We start from the raw sequence: 24,366 nt of genomic DNA, 5'->3' as shown, positions 1-24,366 counted from the left end.
TCTCCCTGGAGACAGAAAAGGGGGCATGGGGGGTCTATTCAAGCAAGAGAACGTTCCTCCTGCCGCTACATTTAACACCAACAAAAGTCCAGCCTCTCAAGTTTGGAGAAACTACAGAAAAAACAACTCAAAAGAAAGTTAAAAAAATATATTAAATTAAAAAACAAAACCATAAAAAAGGTAATTTTTACCCTGTTTTGGGACTCGCAAAGTGCTTGGAATGCCCCCCAAATGTTAGTAAATCATCACACATACACAATGGAAGAGCACAATAAAAACAAAATTGTTTCTCAAAAACTTACCAAGAATGCCTGTCTTATTCTAGTCAAAACTAATTTGATGATACTTAATATAAGACTCATCGCCTAAAAAATTACTTGTTAGACAAATTTCGCTTGTTTCAAGTTTGTTTTTACTTGGAAGAAGAAGAAAAAACATTTTTCATTTTTTTTTTTCTTATTACAATGGAACATTTCTCTAATTCCAAGATAAATTTTGCTTGAAACAAGTGAAAATTGTGTATAAAGTGAATTTTTAGGTCTTCTTTTAAGTGTGATGTCTTGTTTTAAGTGTAATAAGAGTAGTTTTGACTAGAAATAACAGATATTCATGTTAAGATTTTAAGTTGCATGTGTTGTATGTGCAGCATTGCATGGAGTTGAAACCAAGCTATGTCGAAAGAATTGTGAACAGAATCCAAGGATCCTGCGCTTTAATAGTCATGTGGGGTCAGTAGACTCCATGTAATACAGATGCGAAGCAGTTGCTAGAAAGGGTGCTTTTACAACAGATTGTTATTCAGTGATTGCTCATTTCTTAACTGGAGCACGTGCGTAAGAGGGAGCACATACCGTAATTCTAGTCTTGGCCTCCCTCCACTACTGTCGGTGCAATTTAGAGTTAATTTTAAGATTATGCTATTTGTTTTGTATTTGTTTACAGCACTTTGTTTCAGCTGCAGTTGTTTTAAAGTGCTCTATAAATAAAACTGAGAATTGAGAAGCATTTTTTATCTTATAAACTCAGTTTCCAAATGCTTCACATCTGTGTTGCATCGAGTCGAAACCAAGCTATCAAGAGCAATTGTGGCAGTCCATTTATCCTGAGCAGTTGACATGGGTTCATGAATTGAAATGTACAAAATCAGCAATTATTTCTCACTTAAAAACCACCTGTGATGCATGATGTAAAAAAGAAAAAAAATTAAATCTCTAGCCAGTTTCAGGCTCACCATCATACACACACACAATGAACAAGCACACAATGGTGCCACTCACAAAAGCTTGACCCTCGGCATGCTGGGAGAAAAAAAAAGAAAGAGCGACAGATGTTGTCCGCCAGCAGATGGACTGCCATGAAAAAAAAAAAAAGGTTCAAACATGGTGTGCTGCTCCCTGGACTTGAATGAGGCTCCTTGGTTTTCTTGACAAATGTTCAAATAGAGTATAAATGGTGGACTCCATGCAACATGTGTTTACATACAGAAATATTATTCAGATTGACAGAAAAGCAAAATCAATCACTTTTCACTTTCTCCTTTCAAGCATTGTTTCTGAGTGCTTCACATCTGTGTTGCATAGACTCAAAACTAAGTTATCACGGAACTGTGGCATGTGGTCCAGTGGTGCACGGTGTACAGAGATGCCAGAAGTTGGTGGACTCATTACAACACAGATGTGAAACACTTAAGAATTAGTGCTTATACAACTAAATACAAATTCATTGACTGACAGAAAAGCGAAAGCGTTCCAACATTTTTCATTTTAAAAGCACCATTTCTGATAAGCGCTTTACATCTGTGTTGCACAAGTTGAAGCCAAGCTGAAATGTAGTTTGATGGTTCTGGGCTGAAAGAGCAGTTGACCTGTCAGATGTTTGTGGAGTCCATGCAGCACAGATGTGAAGCACTTGTCAGAAATAGTACTTATATAACAAAATACTAGTTCAGTAATTCACAGGAAAGCAAAATCATTTTCACTTCATATGCTCTGTTTATGACAACTGCATCACATCTGTATTGCATGTACTTTAAACCAATCAGAGGAATGTAGTCCAATTGTGTATTCCAGTGTTCCTGGACTGGAAAACCAGTATCCTTGTGTTGGTAGACTTCATGCACCACAGATGCGAAGCTCTTTTTAGAAATGGTGCTTACACAACTAAATAAGTTCAATGATTGACAGGAAAGCAAAATGAAGTATTTTCAATTTATGAGCGCTATTTCTGGAAACTGCTTCACATCTGTGCTGCATGGAGTCAAAGTCAAGCTGTCAGAGGAATTGTAGAATGTAGTACAATTGTGTAGTCCAATAGTCCTGGACTGGAATAGCAGTTCACTGGTGTTGGTGGAATCCATGCGACACAAATGTTAAGGATTAGGCAGAAATAGTGATTTTACAACTAATAGTGTAGTAATTCACAGGAAAGCAAAAATAGACATTTTTCACTATGTAATCACTGTTTCTGAGAGCTGCTTCTGATCTGTGTTGCGTGGAGTCAACGTCAAGCTATCAGAGGAATTGTAGTACAATCACGTAGTCCAATGGTCTTGGTCTGCTGTAGCAATTCACTGGCGTTGTTGGACTCCATACCACAATATGAAGCACTTGACAGAAACAGCGCTTTTACAACTAAATAGTAGTTCATACATTCCATACTTCTTCTCATAGATTGCCTTGGACTCCATGCAACACACATGTGAAACAACTGTCAGAAACAGCACTTGATAACTGCAATAGCCAGAAACCGGTGTTCTACTGCTACAGTGGGGCAAAAAAGTATTTAGTCAGCCACCAATTGTGCAGGTTCTCCCACTTAAAAAGATGAGAGAGGCCTGTAATTGTCATCAAAGGTATACCTCACCTATGAGAGACAAAGTGAGAAAAAAATAAAAATCAGAAAATCACATTGTCTGCTTTTTAAATAATTTATTAGCAAATGATGGTGGAAAATAAGTATTTTGTCAATAACAAAAGTTAATCTCAATACTTTATTATATACCCTTTGTTGGCAATGACAGAGGTCAAACGTTTTCTGCAAGTCGTCACAAGGTTTTCAGACACTGTTGCTGGTATTTTGGCCCTTTCCTCCATGCAGATCTCCTCAAGAGCAGTGATGATTTGGGGCTGTAACTGGGCAACACAGACTTTCAACTCCCTCCAAAGGTTTTCTATGGGGTTGAGATCTGGAGACTGGCTAGGCCACTCCAGGACCTTGACATGCTTCTTACGAAGCCACTCCTTCGTTGCCCGGGTGGTGTGTTTGGGATCATTGTCGTGCTGAAAGACCCAGCCACGTTTCATCTTCAATGCCCTTGCTGATGGAAGGAGGTTTTCACTCAAAATCTCACGATACATGGCCGCATTCATTCTTTCTTTTACACGGATCCGTCAACCTGGTCAGTTTGCAGAAAAACATGCCTAAAGCATGATGTTTCCACCCCCATGCTTCACAGTAGGTATGGTGGACTTTGGATGCAACCCAGCATTCTTTCTCCTCCAAACAGAGGAGAGTTTCCACCAAAAAGTTCTGTTTTGGTTTCATCTGACCATATGACATTCTCCCAATCCTCTTCTGGATCATCCAAATGTTCTCTAGCAAACTTCAGACAGGCCTGGACATGTCTGGCACTGCAGGATTTGACTCCCCGGCGGAGTAGTGTGTTACTGATGGTAGCCTTTTGTTACTTTTGTCCCAGCTCTCTGCAGGTCATTCACTAGGTCCCCCCGTGTGCTTCTGGGATTTTTACTCACCGTTCTTGTGACCATTTTGACCCCACGGGGTGAGATCTTGCGTGGAGCCCCAGATTGAGGGAGATTATCAGTGGTCTTGTATGCCTTCCATTTTCTCATAATTGTTCCCACAGTTGATTTCTTCACACCAAGCTGCTTACCTATTGCAGATTCAGTCATTCCAGCCTGGTACAGGTCTTCAATTTTGTTCCTGGTGTCCTTTGAGAGCTCTTTGGTCTTGCCCATAGTGGAGTTTGGAGTGTGACTGAAGTTGTAGCGACGTGTCTTTTATCCTGATAAATTCAAACAGGTGTCATTAACACAGGTAACGAGTGGAGGAGAGAGGAGGCTCTTAAAGAAGAAGTTACAGGTCTGTTAGAGCCAGAAATCTTGCTTGTTTGTAGGTGACCAAATACTTATTTTCCACCATAATTTGCTAATAAATTCTTTAAAAATCAGACAATGTGATTTTCTGGATTATTTTTCTCATTTTGTGACAAAATGCACAATTGATGGCTGAGTAAATATTTTTTTGCCCCACTGTAAATACTAATGAACAGAAAAAGCTCGAAAAACTTATTTCTGGTGAAACAAGAGTCTACTCTCTCTCTTTGTAGGTTCAGTGCTTATATACACAACATTCTGTGGGTTTTGAAAGATCAGCAAAAAAGCTCAAAAACGGCATGCAAAACACAGAACTTTTAAAATCGGCTGGCAGCAAATGAGTTAACAATAAAGCCTTTTTACTTTATAGAGTAAATGTAAAGAAAACACCAGGTTTTTTTCAAAAGCTAGATATTCCCTTTTTTGCTTTGATATCGAATAAAATGTTAGTGCTGCTCTTTTGGTTACCAACATAGTTCCAATTTGCTCAGCAACAAATCACACACAAACGCATAATAACGACCACGGAAAACTGTGGGCCTTCAGTCATAGAAGACGTTTAATTGGAGAAAAAAATCCTTGAAAACACTCAATCAGTTTTCAAATTCAATTAGAGTCATCGACTACAACATCTACAAGTTGTCAGAAAAAGGTTAAAATCATGCCTCTTAGCCTTTGTCATACAGAAAAGATCGGCTTGCTTTTCTTTTTTTGAAAGGATGACAAGTTTATAAAACCGCCACTGCATGTCGGAGAGGATTTCCTGTAGAAAACATCCTAGAAGTAGAAGAAGAACAGAAAAGGCATCACACAGTACGTCACAAAAGGCTGACATGTTACAGTACTGTACACGGGTCCTTGAATGCACCACAACCACTTCTGCCACTGAGAAGAAATCAAATCCGCCCCCCAAAAAAATCAAAACACTTAAGTTGACTGAGGAGAGCACCGCCTTCATGTTGTTGGCAGCTGCCAAAATGAGGTAAATATGTCCAGAAAGAGAACACAAACAACAACAACAACAACCCCAAAAAACAAAACAAAAAAAGCACCAGAGGTTTGGCGTTCAAAGTGGACATTTAGCTTATTACGTGACAGCATGTGTGCACTCGTCTTTGCCACATTTAACCACGGGGACATTTCATGTCAAATCTTTTGCGTGAGGTCTCCACAAGCTCGTTGCGTACGAAAATAACTTTTATTTAAGACTGGCGAATAGGTACGCCAAAGGGCGTGGGGGGAGGGGGGGACAAAAAGAGGCCAAATATTTGAGGGGGAACGACAACATCTAGCTCTAAGAAACAGGATGTGCAAACTTAGGTGTGCATAGAGATCAAATTGCAATAAATATTAATGTGATAACTTGACATTATCACCATTTTTTTTGACTTGGTCAAAAACTCTTTTAGGGGTGATTGTACAATTTCATGATTCATTTTTAGTTTTGACTAAAAAAAAAAAAAATAATAATAATATTTTCTTTTGTGACACGAGAAGTGCATCAACCACCTAAAACCCCGAAACACAACCAAACATTCATTTTCATTTTTTTTATAATACATATATAAAATCCTGATAGAAATCATTGATTTGTCAAAGTTTTCCCCACCGACTTTCCCTTCCTCTCAATGGCTCTTTCATGTTAAAAGCATTTTTTTTAAACTTCTGCATCACAGGAGCAACAAAGAACAAAGTGAGCGCTGTTACCACTGTTTTTTTTTTCACACTGAAGTAATAAACTTTTCAAATGTAAACGGATGCGTCTTTTAAGCTTTAACTGTTGTAGCTTCAAATATGACACAAAAAGCCTGTCTTTGGACTGCCGAGGTAATTGTAGCTGTGTGTGTGTGCGTGCGTGTGTGTTTGTGTGCGTGCGTGTAATAGAAGCTTGAAATGTTTCCAAAACATTTCCTATTTGCAGTGCGTCCTGTTTCGAGGTATTTGATTGTGGGGTGCAGCCGGTGGACGTCTGTGGAAACTGTGACCAACGTGTCTGATGGATGAAGTTGAATTTCATTTCACGACGCCTGCCGTTGCCGCCCTCCTACTCCCCATCTCCACCCCGGTTTTCCTTCACAGTCAACTCATTTAAGTCTCAGAGCGGTTTCTGTGTCCTGAAATTTCCCAAAAACATTGGACAATTTTACAACTAGAAAGGACTCTTTGGTCTGATTGGCCCACCAAAGCTAAAATTGACAGGTCTGGGAGACAGCTAGTGGTTGAAGACTACGCTTACCATCAAAAAGCAACTGCATATAGAGTCGTTTCAGCTTTGAGGGGCTGAATGGGACCCATCACTTAAGGTTCCGGGTCATTCCACCAGGTAGGGGGACCTGGGGGGGACGTTTGTTTGACTGCCAACTTTTAAGACTAAATGAACTGATTGTGAATGAAACCTTTCCAACCTCCTCCAATAATCTCCTCTCAAGCTTTGTCATGACCCCCCCAAACCCACCTGATGACAACCACCCACCCCCACCCATAATACCCACCCTCACTGCATGCCTTTTAGCCACCCACATGGACCCCAACCTCCAAACATTGTTTATTCCCACAGAGGCTCTTTGCGGAAATGTTCAAGTGTAGGTTAATACTGTGAGGTTGTTGGCCACGTGGGCTCAGTAGCGTGAGGGTGAGGAAATACGGTTCTGATGAGTTGTGCATTGGGTTCCAAAAGAGCCTCTGCGGGAGCCCCGTGGGAAGGTTCTGGTCTGTTAGGCAGAGGTGGGAGGAAGTCAGAAATATGCAAGTCATACTGTGACTAATCTCAAGTCCCAAGTTACTGTGGCAAAAAACAAGCAGGTCGAGTCGAGTCCCCACTAAATTTGAGTTCAGTCATTACATACAATTCAAAGTCAAGTCATACAATCTTGCACTCACTGTGTGGACTGGCGTGAGTTAGCTGTACTAACACATTCACATTGTTTTCTAATTGCCCCAAACCAGTCTTATATTGTCCATTACTCTTTATTCTTAATTCAACGTAGAACTGACATAAACCTTAGCTCATGTTTGACCGGCTACTGGTGAGCTAAACTGTCAAGTTAAAAGTAGTGAACATGTCTAAGAGAGTTTTATACTAACGGATGAAATTAGATATCTTAGTTGTTGTATCTCTCATATTCTCTTTGTCCCAATTCTATCGCCCCCAAAATCCTTGAATCCAAATATATAGAAAAAATTACAAACTCGTAAGTTGAGGTACCACTGTACTTGCTTCATACTGTGGCGTCTGCACTTCAACTCGTAGCGCACTGGTGGGTTGCGAGGTTTGCGCGCGCTAGACAAAAAAAATAACTAATTAACTAAATAAAATGCTCTTGAAAATGAAGATTTTAAATGTAAACAGACTTATCAAGTCATGTAGTTCAATAATTCACAACCAGTGTGTTGCAGCACATTAGTGTACTGTGGGAAATTTTCCAGAAAGTATTTATCTTCAAATAATGTATCTTTGTTCTGTTATCTACACCAGCAACCTATAGTGAGAGGAAGAACAATTAAATCCCCTTCCATTAAATGACAGAAAGTACATATTTAACCTGTGTACAGTAATAGGGACTAAGCCCGACCGCGAATAGTGAAAATTCACAAGCAACCGACACCCCCAAAAAGATTCATAATTGCCTTTAGATGTTAAATGGCGCCAAAGCTCTATTTTTATATTAGCCAATGCTTTAGCCAGTTTAATTGAAGCTCCTCTCCTCACTTCAAGATCATTCCCTAGCATCAAGATACCACAAGATGGCCCCAAAACACTACTTTTATATTAGAGAGGGCTTTGGCGCCATCTTAGGGGGTTTCACAAAGCAACAAACAAGTTTCAAATCAAATAACATTAGGATAACGTCCACAAAAATGTTTTGCTAAAATAGGCAAGTCTATATCCACAAATAGGCAAGTCTATATCCACTTTTTGTGACATTTTTGTTTGTTGCTTTACAGTTTGCCTTGAGATTTTTTTGTAATGTCCTACAAGTAGGTTGGGAAACATTTAGTTCAAGTCAAAGTCGTGTTTGGTCTCACAAATAAAAGGGTTTTAGCCAAACAAGTCCTAAAACTGGCAATTTAAGTGTGACCAGAGTCATGTCATGTGACTTGCGCCCCCCACCTCTGCTGATGGAACCCCACGGCGGCCGGCTTGAGGAAGGGCCTGAATGGCCTGGTACCCGTGCTCCCGCCGTCGACTCTAGTTGGATGCGGCGCCGTGGCCCGGCAGGTTGGCCATTCCGCCCACCATGCCAGCCGCCCCGGCCATACCTGAGGGCCCCCCCATGGCGGGAGGGCTGTGCTTGGCGGGCGAGGTCATGTCGACGCTGCGCCCCGGCGGGACCTGGGGCGCGTGCTGCAGGGCGTGGCGCTCCAGCAAGGTGCGGTGAGTGAAAGCCCGGTGGCACACGTTGCACTGGAAGGTGCGCTCGGCGCGGTGCGTGCGCATGTGCACGTTGAGCGAGCTCTTCTGCGTGAAGCGCTTGCCGCACATGGAGCACTGGAAGGCCCGCACGCCCGTATGCACCACCATGTGCTTGAGGAGGTAGTCGCGCAGGGAGAAAGAGCGCCAGCAGATGGAGCACTGGTGGGGTTTCTGACCTGCGGGCAGGTATGTGCGTGGAGCACCATTAATTTTAGCGCTTTGGAATGCTCGACTCACCTCGGTTCAGGTTGGAGCATAGCAGGAAAATTGTGTTATGTCAAGCACACACTGATGATTGGAACGTAATGTTACAACATACTTTAAGAGCTCTGATCACAACCAGTAAACACACGCAGACTGGGATTAGGGCTAAAGTTTGTGACTAAGATTGTGATTACATTTGTGGTTCGGTTAGGGCTTCGGCAAGGGTTAGGAACAAAGCTCAAGGCTTAAGGCTACGGTTAAGGACTAAGGGTAAAGGCTGGGATTCGGGACTGAGGATGGGGTTAGGGATGAAGGTTTGAGGCTTGAGTTTGGGACTAAGGACTAAAACAGCGGTTAGGGACTAAGGGTTAAGACTAGGGAGTAAGGGTTAAGACTAGGGAGTAAGGGTTAAGGCTGGGTTTGTTAGGCTTGAGGAATGCTGACTAGATAAATGCCGTAATTCTGTGAGCAGACAGTCAAATGCTTACCAGAGTGGATGAACATGTGCTTGCTGTAATTCTTCCTGGAACGTAAAGATTTGCCACAGTGCGTGCAGTCGAAGGAGGTCTCGGATCCTTGGGAGGAAGGCGAGGGGCCCGAAGAGCAGGCAGCGGCCGTGTTGGTGGCGGGGGGTGGCGCCGGTGTCATGGGGACAGGCGGCGGGGCCTGTTGGCTGGGTTCAGCCCCCGCCATGGTGTCCATCCCTCCCATGTAGAACGGCGGCGGCTGCGACTGGCTCACTGGGTACTGGAAAAGAAGCTGTGCGCAGAGCATCCCATGAGCTTCAGACACGTTCGTCTGCTCAACCGAGGATTTTATTTTAAAGTAGTTATTGATTTTTTTTTATTATTCATGTCAAATATTTGTATTAGTTGTGTTATTCAACATATTGTATTAAAGTTATATTTTTATCAATATTACATTTTCAATTAGATAATTTAGATCATTTATTTTGATATGGCGGCATGGTGGACGACTGGTTAGAGCGTCTGCCTCACAGTTCTGAGGTTCGGGCTTCAATCCCCGACCCTGCCTGTGTGGAGTTTCCATGTTCTCCCCGTGCCTGCGTGGGTTTTCTCCGGGCACTCCGGTTTCCTCGAACATCCCAAAAACATGCATGGTAGGTTATTTGAAGACTCTAAATTGCCCGTAGGTGTGAATGTGAGTGTGAATGGTTGTTTGTTTATGTGTGTCCTGCGATTGGCTGGCAACCAGTTCAGGGTGTACCCCGCCTCCTGCCCGATGATAGCTGGGGTTGGCTCCAGCACTCCCACGACCCTTGTGAGGATGGGTGGCTCAGAAAATGGATGGATGGATGGATGGATGGATGGATATTTTGATTAGACATGCTAAACCACCATGCCAATTAACTTATTTAATTTTTTATTATTATTAAAATGTATTGTCATTTGTTTTTATGAATTTTTTTAGATTTAAATATTATATTTTTATTTTAAATATTAAGACTATTGTTAGCATTTATTTGAATTATCATTATTATTGATATTATTATAAATATTTATTTATACATGTTAAAATTCAGTTTTAATTAATTGTATTAATAACTGCGAATCAAAAATAATCATATCAGCATTAACAATAATAAGCATTAAGAGTCACAAAACACAACAACAACAAAAAACTGTTTTTGCACAGAACAGAATTGAAGAGAGTAGCACACATGCCTCTGTACAATATGGCCAAAGTTGCAGTAATAAAAATATAAAACCATAAAAGCAGAAGGACAAAATGTGCACTACGTCATTTGTGTTAATGTTTAGCGCCTTACCTCCCAGGCAGATGCAGTCACCTCCTTGGATATTCAGGTAGAACACACTGTTCATTGATTTTGTTATTTTTACAATCATACGACAGTTACGAACTAAAACGTTACTTACAACATCGCCTATACAGTTAGTAAACGTTTTACGATGTATGTAATATACTGTGTATGATATGCTGTAGACCAGGGATGGGAAACTTAAATAATGGTGGGGGCCACAATTTTTTGTCAGTGTTACTAGGGGGGCACAGGGCACCGCAATTTTCTTGATCTCTTACCGCAGCTATTCGCCATTGAGTAATGACTCTCTTTTCCTGCTGATTTTCATCATGGCGTCACCACTCTTCTTCGCTGATGGAGAAGATCTAGCGTTATAGTAAGCGTTGCATTTAGGAGTAAGCGTAAAAATCAGCTGCACATGCAGTTGCAAGCAGTGAAAAGATTTTGAGATATCAATATCTTGAAAGTCACAGAGAGTGGAAGGTGACTTTGTTGTCATAGTTTCCGCCCGTTCCCAGTGACTTTTGCTCCCGCAAGTGCCTAATCACATGATTAATAGTGAAATTTACTCCCCTCCCACCAGCCGCGTGGGAATCCAAAAAAAATGTCAGCCTCTAGCGCAAACCGGAAGGAGAAGCACAATATCCAATGATTTGAAGAAAAAAAAACATTGCAATAACTGTTTAACTTCATCATATTTGATTTAATTATGTCATTAATGTATGTATTTATAAAGTACAATTATTATAGAGTGCTATTTTTCTTGTTAAAAAAACATTGAAATATTTCTGTTGTATTTTTTTAGGGAGGCTGAAGTGGATTAATGGAATTTCCATTTATTTCAATGGGGAAAAATGATTTGAGATACAGTATCTCAATGCACCACTGTATTTCCCATGGGAAAATGTCTTCCAAACGCAATATATCAGTAGTCCAAAGACCCAACGTTGGAATAAATAAAACGCGTTACCTGGTTGTTGATGGACTGCGAGGTTGAGGGTGGAGTCAGAGGCTTGCTGACCCGTCCTCTGGGATTAAACGCCATGGGCTGAGGAGGTTCGCTCTGCGGCCAGAAACTCTCAGTGAAGACACCCTGCTCGTCATAGAAGTCCTGGAAGACAACAAACATGCAGTCGGATTGAAACACACAGCACTTTCAGGACCTTTGACCTATCCTTGATAGAAAGCGAAAAAGAGCGAAAGCCTTGCATGCTCACCTCCATTGGTGCAGCCCTAGTCTGAGTCGCGGTGTGACACGTTTAATTCTTTAGCCCTACTTTACCCTGCACATCACTCTGTAATGCTTTTTTCTTTTTTCAAAACAGCTATTATAAATGCCACAAAAAGCTGCTCGCACACATCAGAAGGAACGTTGCCGTCGAACTGGTCGGGCCACATCGCCGGCTGTCTTTCTGTGCACTTTTTAGCATCTGAGGCCGCTTTCAGTCCTGATACCAATTAACTTGTCAGTTGTAGCAGAGCCCTGCAGTTTGCAGCACTTTGAACAGTCACACACGACAGCTTCAAAATGAACACAATAAATCAAGCAACCACCACGACATACCATACAATGGTACCTTGACTCACGGGTTTAATTAATTCCGTGAACAAGCCAGTAATTTAAAATCCCTGTAAAGTAAATATGTCTTCTAAACTTATAATACCATGCCGTGCGATTTTTCAATTGTAAAATATGTTCCTTGGCTCCATAAGGTTGGAAATCACTGCTCTAGTCAGATCGTGTATTCTAATCAGTCAGGTCAAACCAACATTACATGACAGAAATAATGGGTGCTAACTTACTGTAATTAAATTACTTTATTTTTAATTATTATTTCACCCACACCGAAACTTTAGAGCATGATTCGATAGAACAACGGCATGTTTACGTCCAACCGTTTGTGCTACCGCTAGCTTGCTGGGCTACATAACATTTTATTGCCTGCTTGTGTCCCGTATCGTATTAAAAGTACGTGAACATACCTCAAACAAGCCTTAAACGAACGTCCTCTCCTGTCCTGAACACCGGTGACCACCAACACACGTTTTCCCCCATTTTGTCCTTATAATGCCGTCGGCTCGCTCCACTGTTGTTGCTGTCGCCACGTTAACGAGTGTATCTGGTCGCATTTGAGTTGACAAGATAAAGCCCAATGATCGTAAAAAACGGGATGCGGTGCTAACGGAATACAAGATTTTATTTCAGTAGTCTGTAGAAAATTTGTCTTGTAGTTTGATACAGGCATTACGTGTTGTCTGTCCCACACCGCCGACATGTTTTCTTTCTTTTTTTTTTTTAATAACTTTATTGGCCATCAGATATTTCCAATACTATGTCAAAGGACACGCAACAAGGCTAAAAATAAACTACCTCTTGGATATATAGAAACTAGTATATATAAATATACTGTGCACGATGGCGATGCAGAGTAAATGTCTTTTGCGGAGCCGACCAATGACGTCATTGATTGGATCGGCGAATTACGGTCATTAAAGACGATCAGCCCATCACCATAAAATGCTATTTATCAGCCGATACAGATAAGCCCGATAAAAACAGTGTAAAGTCTAGAAGGAAGTATACATTTATTCAGATTAGGGGGGGGGGGGGGTTATGAGAGCTGTAGCATGGTTTGAGTCATTGTCAATTCAAACTCTTCCATACTGCACAGTATTGTTTGCACAAGCTGTGCTCTCCTCATGCGTCTGTTGCATGAATCCACTGTAAGATGTCTGACATTCATAATGACTCCTGCTAAACCACCGCCAGAACATTTGACGCTTTAGCACCACTTTAAACACACTAATTTCTCCCGCATTTTCAGCTCACCTGTCCGAAGGCCGCCATGGCTCCCTGGGGTCCGCCCTGCTCTCCGTCCCGCCTGCCGTCCTCCAGGTTGTAGGCCGTCCCGTCGGCGTCCTGCGCTCCCTCATCTTTCACCACGACGCCCTCACCTCCGCCTCCCAACACCTGGAACAGAACACATTAATGGCATTGAAAAAGAAGAACAAACAACATCTTTTAATGACCTACGGTAACCATGGAGATGTCCATTGCTTTCAGTGAGAGGGGCGCATTGTGCACCAACATGTCAGACATATGCGCCAATGCAGTGCGAGGAGGCAAAAGCAAAGAAAAGCGATGCAGCTCTGCATGCCTGAAAGCTGTAACCATGGCAACCCTTTCCCATAAACCCCCCTACCATCACTACACCCACACCAGAGGTAGCAACAGTACTCACACTTTGTACTTAAGTACAGATCAACGTATTCTCCTGGCTTTGCCAACGTTGTGAACGGACATAGCTAATGATAACAGGAAGAAGAAAAAAAAAAAAAAACCTTCTCATCAGTGCTGCAGTTTTTTTTTTTTCAGATTAGACAATTTTTGAACACCTGAAAGTGGTGGTTCGCATTCGCCACCAATCATATATTGCCCTCTGTTGGCCAAAGCGCACACACCAGAATGAGCAGCACAACGTCCACTGAAATAAAGTATGAAATCCCAAAGCAAAAACGTACATTTTTTACATCCCATTTAATTATGGGATTACTGTGTTTTTGTACAGTGCAATAGTGTGTAATACTATTTTTCTTCTTAACAACACCGTTGTAATTTTTCAGGGGGGCTGGAACACATGACTGACATTTACATTAATTTCAATGGGGAAAGTTGATTTGCGATACGAGTCATTTGAGTTTAGGGCAGAGAACACAAATTAAACTCGTAAATCAAGGTACCACTCTAGTTTCAGTTGGTTACTTGCCACCACTGACCCACACCCACCTGGAGCCTGAGTGGCTGCCTCTGCTTGCGGCTATGGCTTGCCCCCCTGTCTCGGTCTCCATCTCTGCCACGCTCCCTGCCGTCCAAGTCCTCCTCCTCGCTGAAGTGCTCCATGCTCACCAGGTCGTCAGAGAGGTCGGTGGCGTTGCCACGGAGACTATTCCTGCCGACGCTGTCTACGCTGCCCACGCCGGAGCTGCAGCTTGCGGACAGGCTGCCGGCTTGGGCGGCGCCTCCGTTGTCTGCCGTCTGCGCTAGCAGGTCACGCAGCTTGTAGCGGACGTCCTGCGTGCAGCTGGGGCTCTGCTTGATGAGGCCACCGCCCAGACCCTCGCCACCTCCGCATAAGGACGTTGGGCCCATGTCCCCCAGCGCCATCAGACTGTTGGCCTGCTCCATTGGGCCGCAGGGTTCCTACACATTTTGAAACGTTAAAGTTAAACCAAAGTCATTTTCGTGTTTTGTTTCTAATTAAATATGCTTGAAGTGCTGAAAATGTGCTAAGACTGAGAACAATTTAGTTCCAAATTGTTGCGATATAGCCTAAAACTCTTTTTCACCATCTCAGCCGGCCGGATTGTTTGGGCGAGGCAAAAAATTAGCTCCATGACAAAACGGGGGTGGGGCGTACATTTTCTGGCATGAGGACCTTCCCCGCGATATAAATATGGAGCGCCATCTAGGCTATTCACCGGAAATGTGAGTTACTTAGTAATAATACCTTGGCCTATTTCTAGCCTTCAAGCTATGCCTACAACCTCAAAAAAATGCAACTTCCCTAAAGTGTTTTGTGTTATTTGGGTTACTGTCTCTGCTGTGGTGACCCATGCGCGGCTCATGCAACGTGCCGACAGCAAGTTAGACGGCTCCTCGGCGAAGTGGCCTGCTAGTAGCGGCTACGCTAGTACATATTAGTTGCTCGTGTGCTCGTGGACCGGCGTTGGCACCGTCCAATACTCCACCCTTAATCCATGCGCTATGCGAATATCCACATAACAGAGACACTTGAGGGAAAAGTAACTACAGTATTTATTACATTTGTTAGTCCGCAAGATAATGAGCTGAGGTGTCAGGCGTCAGCACCTCACTCTGAGCTGTTGTGTGTGGGTCTCCTCACACAACATAGACACAGGAAAGTTAACTGTTTATTAACCATAACCGCAGAAGCACACATTATTCAGCCAGTTGCTGACTACAGACACTAGAGCACAGCGTACGGGTGAACATATTCAACTGACAGGTGAAGGGCCCATCTCCAGGGGACACGCCCACACAGTCCTGCAGCTCAAGGGTGGGCCTTATTTCTTTATGATTTTAGAGCCTTATTTGAGACACATGGTTATTTTTATTATTATTATTCATTCAAATTTGGCAAGCTTTTTGAAAACACCCTTCTCTATGGTGTGTAAAATTCACATTTTTTGGGGCCTCTTTGATGCATCTTTAAAATTCCATGCTTACTCCAGACCTTAACCACCAGACTTCTCCATGAAGAAAAAAATAATAATTTCTGATATTTTCGGTTATACGCATGATGTAAACCAGTGATTCTCAAAGTGTGGTATGCGTATCACTCCCTCTAGTGATATGTGAGGAATCACTGAATTAAATGTTCAAACTGCACAATGTAACAGTGGTTTAACCTTTTTTTTTTTTTTTTTTTAAATCTAGGACAGCACATTTAAGTACAGTTCAGTTGTATTTATTTTTTAAGTACAATACATTTTCATTAAATCTTTTAGAACTGTTTGTTTTGAAACATTTCATTAGTTTTATTTATGTGCAATACACAGTAATTGAATTAATTATTTTCATATTTTATTTAAGCAGTTAATGTTCAAACTGCATCATGTTACAGTGGTTTACAATAATATTATACTGGATATACTTTTTACGAAAATAAAATCTGCCTCGTATTTTATTAACAGTAATATTTTACTCTTTTACTCAAATGTATCAGTTTTTCATACTTTTTCCAGAGCTGGAAATGTTTAAAAATAAAATTCCATACTTTCCATACTTGCGCAGAAACCCTGGGGCCGGGCCCGCTCTCGCCACCCATGTTACTGGCGCTGCACTCCACCATGAAGTTAGGGAAGTTGGGGTATCCTCCGCTGACGCTGCCTGAACAGCTGCCACCGCTCTCCCTCCCTTTCCCTCCACCGCCGCCACGCTCCTCTTGCTTGGGGAGTACGCTGCCCAGCATCCCCCCGCCGACCGCCGCCGCCGCCGCAGCAGCTGCCGCCGCCGCACTCGCCGCCTTCCTCTGCGAGATAATCTGCGTGCACTCGTCAATGACCGTCTTGATTTGCAGTATGCTGGCGGCGGTGAGGATGCAGAGCGCCTGCGACTGGAGCACCACCAGCGAGCCGCTGTACATGAAGTCCACCAGCTGCTTGACCGTTTCGGCTGGCACCAAGGGCGGCACTGAGATCTCTGAGTGTCCCAGGAGCAACTTGTCCTGGAAGAAGGGGCTGCCAGCCGCCAGAACACAGGCGTGGGCCCGCAACGATGCGTCGTGGATGCGTACCGTCACATCGCAAAAGAGGCCCTCACGCCGTTGGGTGCGCAGGGCCTCCAGCACCGACTGGCTTGAGTTGTGGAGGTGGATGTAGTGGACTGTCTCTGTGCCGGGCGCCATAGCGGGCGGGGGCGAGTCGCTGGGGACTGGGTGGGGTTGGGGAAGGGGGAGGGGAGGGAGGTGCCTGGGATTCTGCGTCAGCTTGAGGGAGGAGGAGGACAGGAAGGGAAACGAGTACAGCGCATGAGCCACGGTGGGGCTGGGTCCCAACTCAACGAGTCATGGGGGCGGACACCACTGAACGAGGCGAGCTGCTGCTGCCCTCTGGAGCGAGAAGGTCAGGACTGACGCTTTTCACCGTTTCTGTTGGGGTGAGGGACAAGACAAATATAACCTTTTAATTATTTGTAAAGTAGGATATTGGTGAGTACAGTAATCACCCAGAGCAGGGCTCGATCCCAACCGCTGCAAATACTGAAACACCTTGAGTACTTGACACTAAATGTTTACAATTGTCTATACAGTGGGACCTCGACTTCGGAGTAACCCATCTTATGAATGTTTCAGGGTCTGAGATGTCTCTGACAATGTTTTGCCTTGTATTGTGTATTGAGATACGAACAGTAAATGGTGGCAGCGAATTTCACAGCAAGCAACAATTTGGCAGATAGATTGGATGTGAAGTATGTTAGCTTCAAGCCATTTATCTACAAAATGCTTTAGAACTGATACATATAATGGGAGGACCAGTTAGTACAAGCACAAAATCGTTGAAATTGCCACAAGTGCGTCATGACGTTTGTATGTGAAATCCTGTTTTGTGCGCATCACTTCACAGACACATTCCATTCACAGTAGAAGTCCCATTTGTTTTTTTAAGACCAGTTTTACAAACAAATCCAAATTGTGCACCACGCCCTGCAGTGTGAATGTAGCCTATTTAGGGTGTTTCAGAAAAAGCACCAAAAAAATGTGAATCGAAGACTTTTTCAGCTAATAGCTGGGGATAGATTGCAAAGAAAAAACTGACTAGTGAACTGCTGGGAAGTACAAACATCAAGGCCATCATCCAAAGGCGGGACGATATGGCCTTAAAATTCACTAAAATAAGATTTTAATAGATTTTTTTCCCTTTGTCGCTTATAGAAAAAACCGAAAATTAACCCAGTAATCCCACAAGAGTTCATTGTGTTAGCGAATTCTGTTCCCCATATCTAATTTTGAATAAAACCTCATTACAAGAAATTGATATGTGGAGAGTTAGCATTTAAACTTTCTTCTCATATTCATTTGTTGTAAAGATTCACACAGAGAAGGAAAAAAAAAAAAAAAAATTATAATGGCACACACACACACACAAACACACACACACACAGCTTGCACTTCAACACACTATTCTTCTGAGTATTTTGAAATAGGCCAATACATATACACAAATGAATGGATAATTACTTTTGAAATCAGAAGCCAGTAAAAAAATTTTTATTCAACTACAGTATGAATCAATTGTATTTTAAAAGGGGGGTTGGTAATAAAAAAAAATGCTTGCAATGTTAACATTATTAAAAGTGAAGCTGATTTTCAATTTTGGTATTTTAGCAAGAAACACAAAGTTGAGGCACACTCTCGCGGGCCACATAAAATGACATGGCCGGCCGGATCTGGCCCCCGAGCCAGCAGTTTAACACCTGTCAAATAGGCGAATACTTCCATTCGCCCTGTAGATCGACTTTGATCTTTCAGTTACACGTGTTATTGAAAAAGCTGATTCATAACACTGTTGAAATTTAAATCGTTTTTGTTAAGAAATTTCAGATTTCTCTTATGATTTGCAACTAGATTGGAATGAATACATGCAAATATTTTCCCAATGTACTTCTAATTGTTCACACCAAAACAATTGGGGAAATGTGCAATAGCTATCGCTTATTAGCCACGAATACACTGGGACGGCCAGTCTCGCGAACTAAACTGAGTTTGTGTAAACTCACTGTACTGTACGCCCCGCTTGAGAAGGTGGCTGCTGTTTGACCGGAGAGTGACGTCATCGAGCAGGTTAGTTCCAAACCGAGTGACGTAGCCAAGGCTAGCTCGCCGTTAGCTGTTGACGTTAGCCGCATGGAAATCGGCGCGTGAGAAGGCCGAATTCCAGTCGACTAAACAAACAACTCTTGCTAAATGTACGCGAGTGCCTGACAAAGTTCATAATTAAAACGGCTACCCGGGCTTGCTCGCTCGACCCCCTTCCCACGTTGCCTAACCTAGCTACATGCTAAGTTAGCATGTCGAGCAATTGAGACGATTTTTTTTTTTGCAAGCTTTTAGAAACGTCACCGCAAAGCATACACGCGGTAAGCATGCACGCACGATGTTAAATGTCGATTGCATACCTGATACATGCGCTGACACTTATGAACACTTGTTTCGTTTTTTTCTTTTTTGCTACCGCGGGGTGGATGCAGCAGCAAATCTACCCTAGCTGCTGCCTGCCTGGTGGTGGTGGTGAGGGCTGGAAACAAACACATGCACGTCAACACGCACGCCCACACACACAACAAGGACGTGATGTTTCAACCGCAGCAAAAAAGAAAAAAAAGAAAATGAAAAGCACACAGAGCGCTCAAAGAAACACGCGCATGCTCACAAGACGTCTGGAAGTAGGACTGTGGCTGTCTACCTTCGAGTTCGTGTAGTGATCAGGATCACTTGCAAACGCCCACGCAGACTCACGGGGTAACGTCAAGACAAAGACTATTGTTTCGGTATATTCACGTTGAAATTAGTCGAAGCGGACTGTATTACTACTGAATTTGAACTGTTAAAGACAACAAAAAGCAGAAAATACATACATATACTGTAGATGTTTTTGCCTCCTGTAACAGGTGGTTCCTGAACGCAACACCCGGGAATGACAGAGAGCACACATCTGGAAAAACTTGAGTGAGTAATGTATTTACATTGGACCAACGCATATTCGCGGTTTGCCACCCCCTGATATATTTATTCACGGATTTATTTTTAAAATTGTCTAGAAATTAAAAAAAAAAAAAAAATTATTGATTTTTTTTTTTTGGGTGGGGGGTCAACCAACCCCTGTCTTTTCGTAGAAATGTCTTATTGGCGGATATCCCCACTTATTCAAGAATTTTGGGGGTTTAAAAAAATAAAAAAATGTTTCCCCTTGCTCGCCAGCCTGAGTGACGTCAGGATCTCTGACTCCAGCTCCGGTTGGCCATTTACTGTACGTCGCGGTTAGCTAAGTGTGAGCGACTTCTCCATGTCCCTTGAGAGCATCAATTGCAGAGGTGGTCAGTTACAGCATTTGTGGATTTTCACGATTTGCGGTTTATCCCTTGCGAATAGTGGGGGTTCACTGTCATCTTTACACCTCTAATGAAGCATATTTACATCATATTTAATGTCCAATGCACATTTACATCGTATTCAACGTCTATATACCTTTAATCCACCTTATTTACACCATATTTAATGTCTAATGTACCATATTAACATTTTAAAAATATGCAAAAATCATCCAAAAAAATCATCTGACTTTTGCCAATTTCAAAAGGGGTAATATCGGCCAATAAATCCGTTGGGCCCTTCTATTAACATCATATTTAATGTTCATGTAGTTTGTTTTTTGTATGTGGGCACTCACTTTTTTCACACACTCCGGGCTGTGCTTCAGCAAGCAGAAGGCGCTCGCCTCGTCGCAATGCCCTCGCTCTGCCCCCGAGTCGCCATAATCCCAGAAGTTTATGGGTCAGGTTCTACGGTAGCTCACTTGCATGAGACAGGCCCCTTAAAACAAGCTAATTTGAGCAAGACAATAAATATGTGTAAAGTGTTCCGTAATTATTGATTCTTGAGGATCTTGGTAGTCACTGATGGCGTAGTGGTGCAGGCAGCGTGGGTTCATTTCCCACTCAGTGACGGTGTGAATGTGAGTGCGAGTGGTTGTCTGTGTCTATATGTGCCCTGTGACTGACTGGCGACCAGTTCAGGGTGTAGTCCGCCTTTCCCCCAAAGTCAGCTGGGATAGGCTACAGCGCCCCGCGACCCTAAACAGGATAAGCGGTATTGAGAATGGATTGATGGATGAGAATGGATCTTGGTGTGTGGACTTAATTCTTTAAGAAAGAGACAACAAACTTTGTTCCACAACAAAATAGAATTTAATCATGAACTGACTTCACTGTGTTCTTCTTCCAAATGAAACAAAATGCATCATGTCTCATATGTCCCTCTTTTGTCTGCGTGTAAGGCATGCAGTCTCCACACAGCTTTAGACATTGAAAGCGTACAGGTCTGACACACACGTACACACTCTTGACACAAAATACACCATAAAGCGCTCGCAGCAGTAGTAGTACTCCACCTCTCCCGGTCAGAGTTGATGCGGGATTCATCACGACAACAAAGCGTAGTTAGTTCACAAATATGTTCTAATCTAGGGCTAACATTTTCCGCTTGCTACTTGGACATGTGACCGATACGGATCAAACCTGCGGTCAGGAGCAGAGTCGGGATTAAGTCACACATGTGCAAGTCTCAAGTCTTAACCTTCAAGTCACAGTCAAGTCACAGGTTATTCTCAAGTCAAGTCCCAGGGACTCAAAAGGTAGGGATACAGTATTTGGATTTGGGGGAAATTTCTGAATGAACCTAAAATGCTGCATCACCTTTACAGGTGAATGTAACCTGACCATCTCAAAACTTTTGAATGAACATGTCCAGCTTGTCAATGTTTCAGTACTTTTTGCACAACTCGCTGTTCTAAAACAAGGAGCTGGATGGCAAAATTCACAAGAGGTGTTTGATCTACGAATGAACAAATTAACTTCATGGTTCACTTAGAATCGGTCTTTAAACAGTCCTCTTCATCATGCTGTTGACATTTTGACATCATGAGACCAAGATAACACCTAATAAATGATCAACAGTACGAGGCGTCTTTGGCCACTGAGCTTAGAGTCACAGAGTGTCATCACCAGGTTGAAACAGAGAGACTGGAAGAGCCACAGAAAGGCATACAAATGGACGTCTTTGGAAATGTTCATGGCTCAAACACAAGAACAACCGATGGTCACTAGAAAAGCAATATATCTCGCGATGCATTGTGCCAATATGAGACAAAGTTGTGGCACGAAAATGTCTTTAATAAAAGTACGGATGGCATAAAGTGCTTCGTTTGTATTACTTTGTAAAGTATACTCATCTTAAAACAATGTAATTATAACTTATTTGTTCTTTATTTATTACAGAAAGCGATATTATACATTGTATTTATGCAACAGCAATGATGTAATTGATGGTGTAAGAACAGTTTTCCAAAAGAATTTTTTATTTGAGTGAACTGTATAAAAATCCCGATATCGTGATTAGGGAGTAATCATTCATGCATTCCCTACTCCCGACCCACTATTTGGGGGGTTTTAGTGGGCTTTTTAGTGAACTATATATTCCACTATTTAAAAATCAGTTTATAGTGATTAGGGAGTAGGGAAATCCCAACACAGCATGTCTCAAGCCAAGGCAACTCCTGAGTCTTTAACTCCCTAGTCCAAGTCGAGTCTCAAGTCTTTTTGTTTTTCTCAAGTCACAAGTCATGAAAACAGTGACTCGAGTCCAAGTCGCAATGACTCGAGTCCCCAATCTCTGGTCAGTAGCATAGCACGTGATGTGATGGGGAGGAATGGAGCAGCCATGACTCGGCGGCAAGCACTTGTTGCCCGGCGTTTCGAAAGGTACATTGGGAACGCCGTGGCCCGTTAGGCTCGTGTGTGTGTGTGTGTGTGTGTGTGTATATAAAAAGTGCAGGCATTTTCTTGTCTCTCTGGTGTAAAATCCTACCGGATCCAAAAGTGGCCTCAGCTATATAAATAGTCATATATTTGCCTCCATATAAAAATAAAATTAGCAATACACAAATATTACACACCTACGGAGTTTAGACGATGACGAACTACCAAAGAGAATGTTCAAACACAAGAAAGCTGCTGGTGCAGAAAAATAAATATGCAGAGCTTGGGGTGCTTGTTGTGCTCTGCCCTGGCTGCGGGGCGGTGGTCTGGTGGTGGGTGTTTGGGCCCCAGAGTCAGAGTCACGGCTGTCGGGGGGTAGGCGGGGTGAATGGTGGCAATGGAGCAGCGGGTGGTTTCTTTCGTACTTTCCAGGAGGACCTCAGTGCTGCTGAGCTTCTTGCTCTCTCTGACGGCAGCCCACCGCCGTGATGAGGGCAGCCCCCTTCCCGCTGCCGTCCTCTGACAGCAGAAAGTTGACGTCGCATTTAGGGGAGAGCTCCTTCACCGTTTGCTGGAAGATCCGTGAGAAGCTGCAAGGAGGAGAGGGAGAGGAAACAGGGTGAGAAGGCAGCTCAAGAGATGCAAGCAGTTCCTAAAGTGGGTGGCGCACAGAAATGTTTTTGGGGGGGGGTGGGGGTAAGTCTGGAAAATTTTAGCAACTGTGTCAACTTCCAAAGCTCAGGTCGAAGACTAAGGCTTAAGTCGATGTTGTGTGCGAAAGATACTGATAAGGAATTGTGGGTTGAAGTTGACCAACAAATATACACTGTATACAAATATCGAAAACGAGAAGGTTTTTAAATTCAGCGCATTTCGAGTGGCTGCCACTCTTTTTTTGGAGGGCCGATTTCAAGTTGTCTTTATCCCTGTTTTTTCGAAGGTCGCTGTTATGTATGAAAGGTAGCAATCCGGAATGCAAGGAAGCAAAGGGTCCCACAATATTTGGTGGCATCAGAGGCGTAACAAACTGTAACGCCTCTGTACCTGATGCTTGGCGTCTGATACGAAGTTGTAAACTCTCAAGTTCACGGGTTGACTTCAACTCCCCATTCTGTATTGGCACTCAAGAAAAAAAGATGGCATATATGGGCTGTGTGAAAGGGGCTACTGGAATGAAATACACAAGACTCACTTCTCCCACCCTTCATCACAATTGCGCCAATTTAATGTCACACCAGATGCTGGCGTTGACGTCATCAATGTCCTTTGTGAAAGGTCCTGATACTGAAAATGGGGTCAAGGCGGCAGCAAATATGCCGACCTCGGTAATATTATGGTGTAACAGAGGCAGGATGTCGTTTGTGTAGGCCTTTTCACACTGCCAAGATGGCCTCGTCTTCGGCTCTGATACTATGTCATAAGCCGGCAAATTCGTGGCTCGACTTCTATGGGGTGCCGTTTGTAAAGCTGCTCACGGCAAAAATAACAGCAGCATTTTGTCATATCCAGCTTCAAAACATGTTTAAAAAACTGGTGTGAATTTTCGAGACTCACTTTTCTGCACATTTAGAACAATATTGGTCAACTTAATAGTTAAATCCAAATAGCAAATGTTAGACCTAAATCTCAAATCTAAATGTTAAATATATATTATGTTAAAAAGAATCTAAATCTAAATGTTAAATATATATAACAAGGTTAGGGTTAGTTAGGGTTAGGCTAACCCTTCTTCATAAAAGTGACACCAAACACTCAAAGTACTCATCAAATAAAGTTTCCCTAACTGGTTTGTTAT

At 42.7% G+C, this 24,366-nt stretch overlaps 2 protein-coding genes across 7 annotated transcripts in view; both read right to left on the bottom strand.

The window, feature by feature from the left end:
- Positions 1-4,652: 4,652 nt before the first annotated feature.
- Positions 4,653-19,714, bottom strand: zbtb45 (zinc finger and BTB domain containing 45). Of its 6 annotated transcripts, XR_009768781.1 has the most exons (8): positions 19,215-19,427; positions 16,315-17,187; positions 14,304-14,717; positions 13,347-13,487; positions 11,487-11,627; positions 9,222-9,492; positions 8,227-8,705; positions 4,653-4,892 (listed from the first exon to the last, which is right to left on the bottom strand). XR_009768781.1 is itself a non-coding variant. In XM_061679675.1 (7 exons), exons 2-7 carry the CDS (start codon positions 16,942-16,944, stop codon positions 8,305-8,307), a joined length of 1,998 nt encoding a protein of 665 aa, XP_061535659.1. In that variant the 5' UTR covers positions 16,945-17,187; positions 19,674-19,714; the 3' UTR covers positions 6,610-8,304. The 6 variants fall into 6 exon arrangements, 5 of the variants coding, with proteins under 5 accessions (XP_061535659.1, XP_061535658.1, XP_061535661.1 ...); XM_061679675.1 differs by lacking the exons at positions 4,653-4,892; positions 19,215-19,427 and adding an exon at positions 19,674-19,714 and having other exon boundaries at positions 6,610-8,705; XM_061679674.1 differs by lacking the exons at positions 4,653-4,892; positions 19,215-19,427 and adding an exon at positions 19,469-19,508 and having other exon boundaries at positions 6,610-8,705.
- Positions 19,715-20,979: 1,265 nt separating this feature from the next.
- Positions 20,980-24,366, bottom strand: part of LOC133404076 (hexokinase-1-like) — a 31,244-nt gene continuing 27,857 nt past the window's right edge. The window contains exon 18 of the mRNA XM_061679671.1: positions 20,980-23,161. Within this exon, the coding sequence (XP_061535655.1) occupies positions 23,011-23,161 (151 nt within the window). The 3' untranslated portion in view covers positions 20,980-23,010. The remainder of the gene's footprint in view (positions 23,162-24,366) is intronic.

This window comes from Phycodurus eques, chromosome 6 (assembly GCF_024500275.1).
Source record: "Phycodurus eques isolate BA_2022a chromosome 6, UOR_Pequ_1.1, whole genome shotgun sequence".
In the NCBI taxonomy this organism is placed as follows: domain Eukaryota; kingdom Metazoa; phylum Chordata; class Actinopteri; order Syngnathiformes; family Syngnathidae; genus Phycodurus; species Phycodurus eques.
The sequence above is the reverse complement of the archived record's forward strand: the minus strand, read 5'-3'. Positions and strand labels throughout refer to the sequence as shown.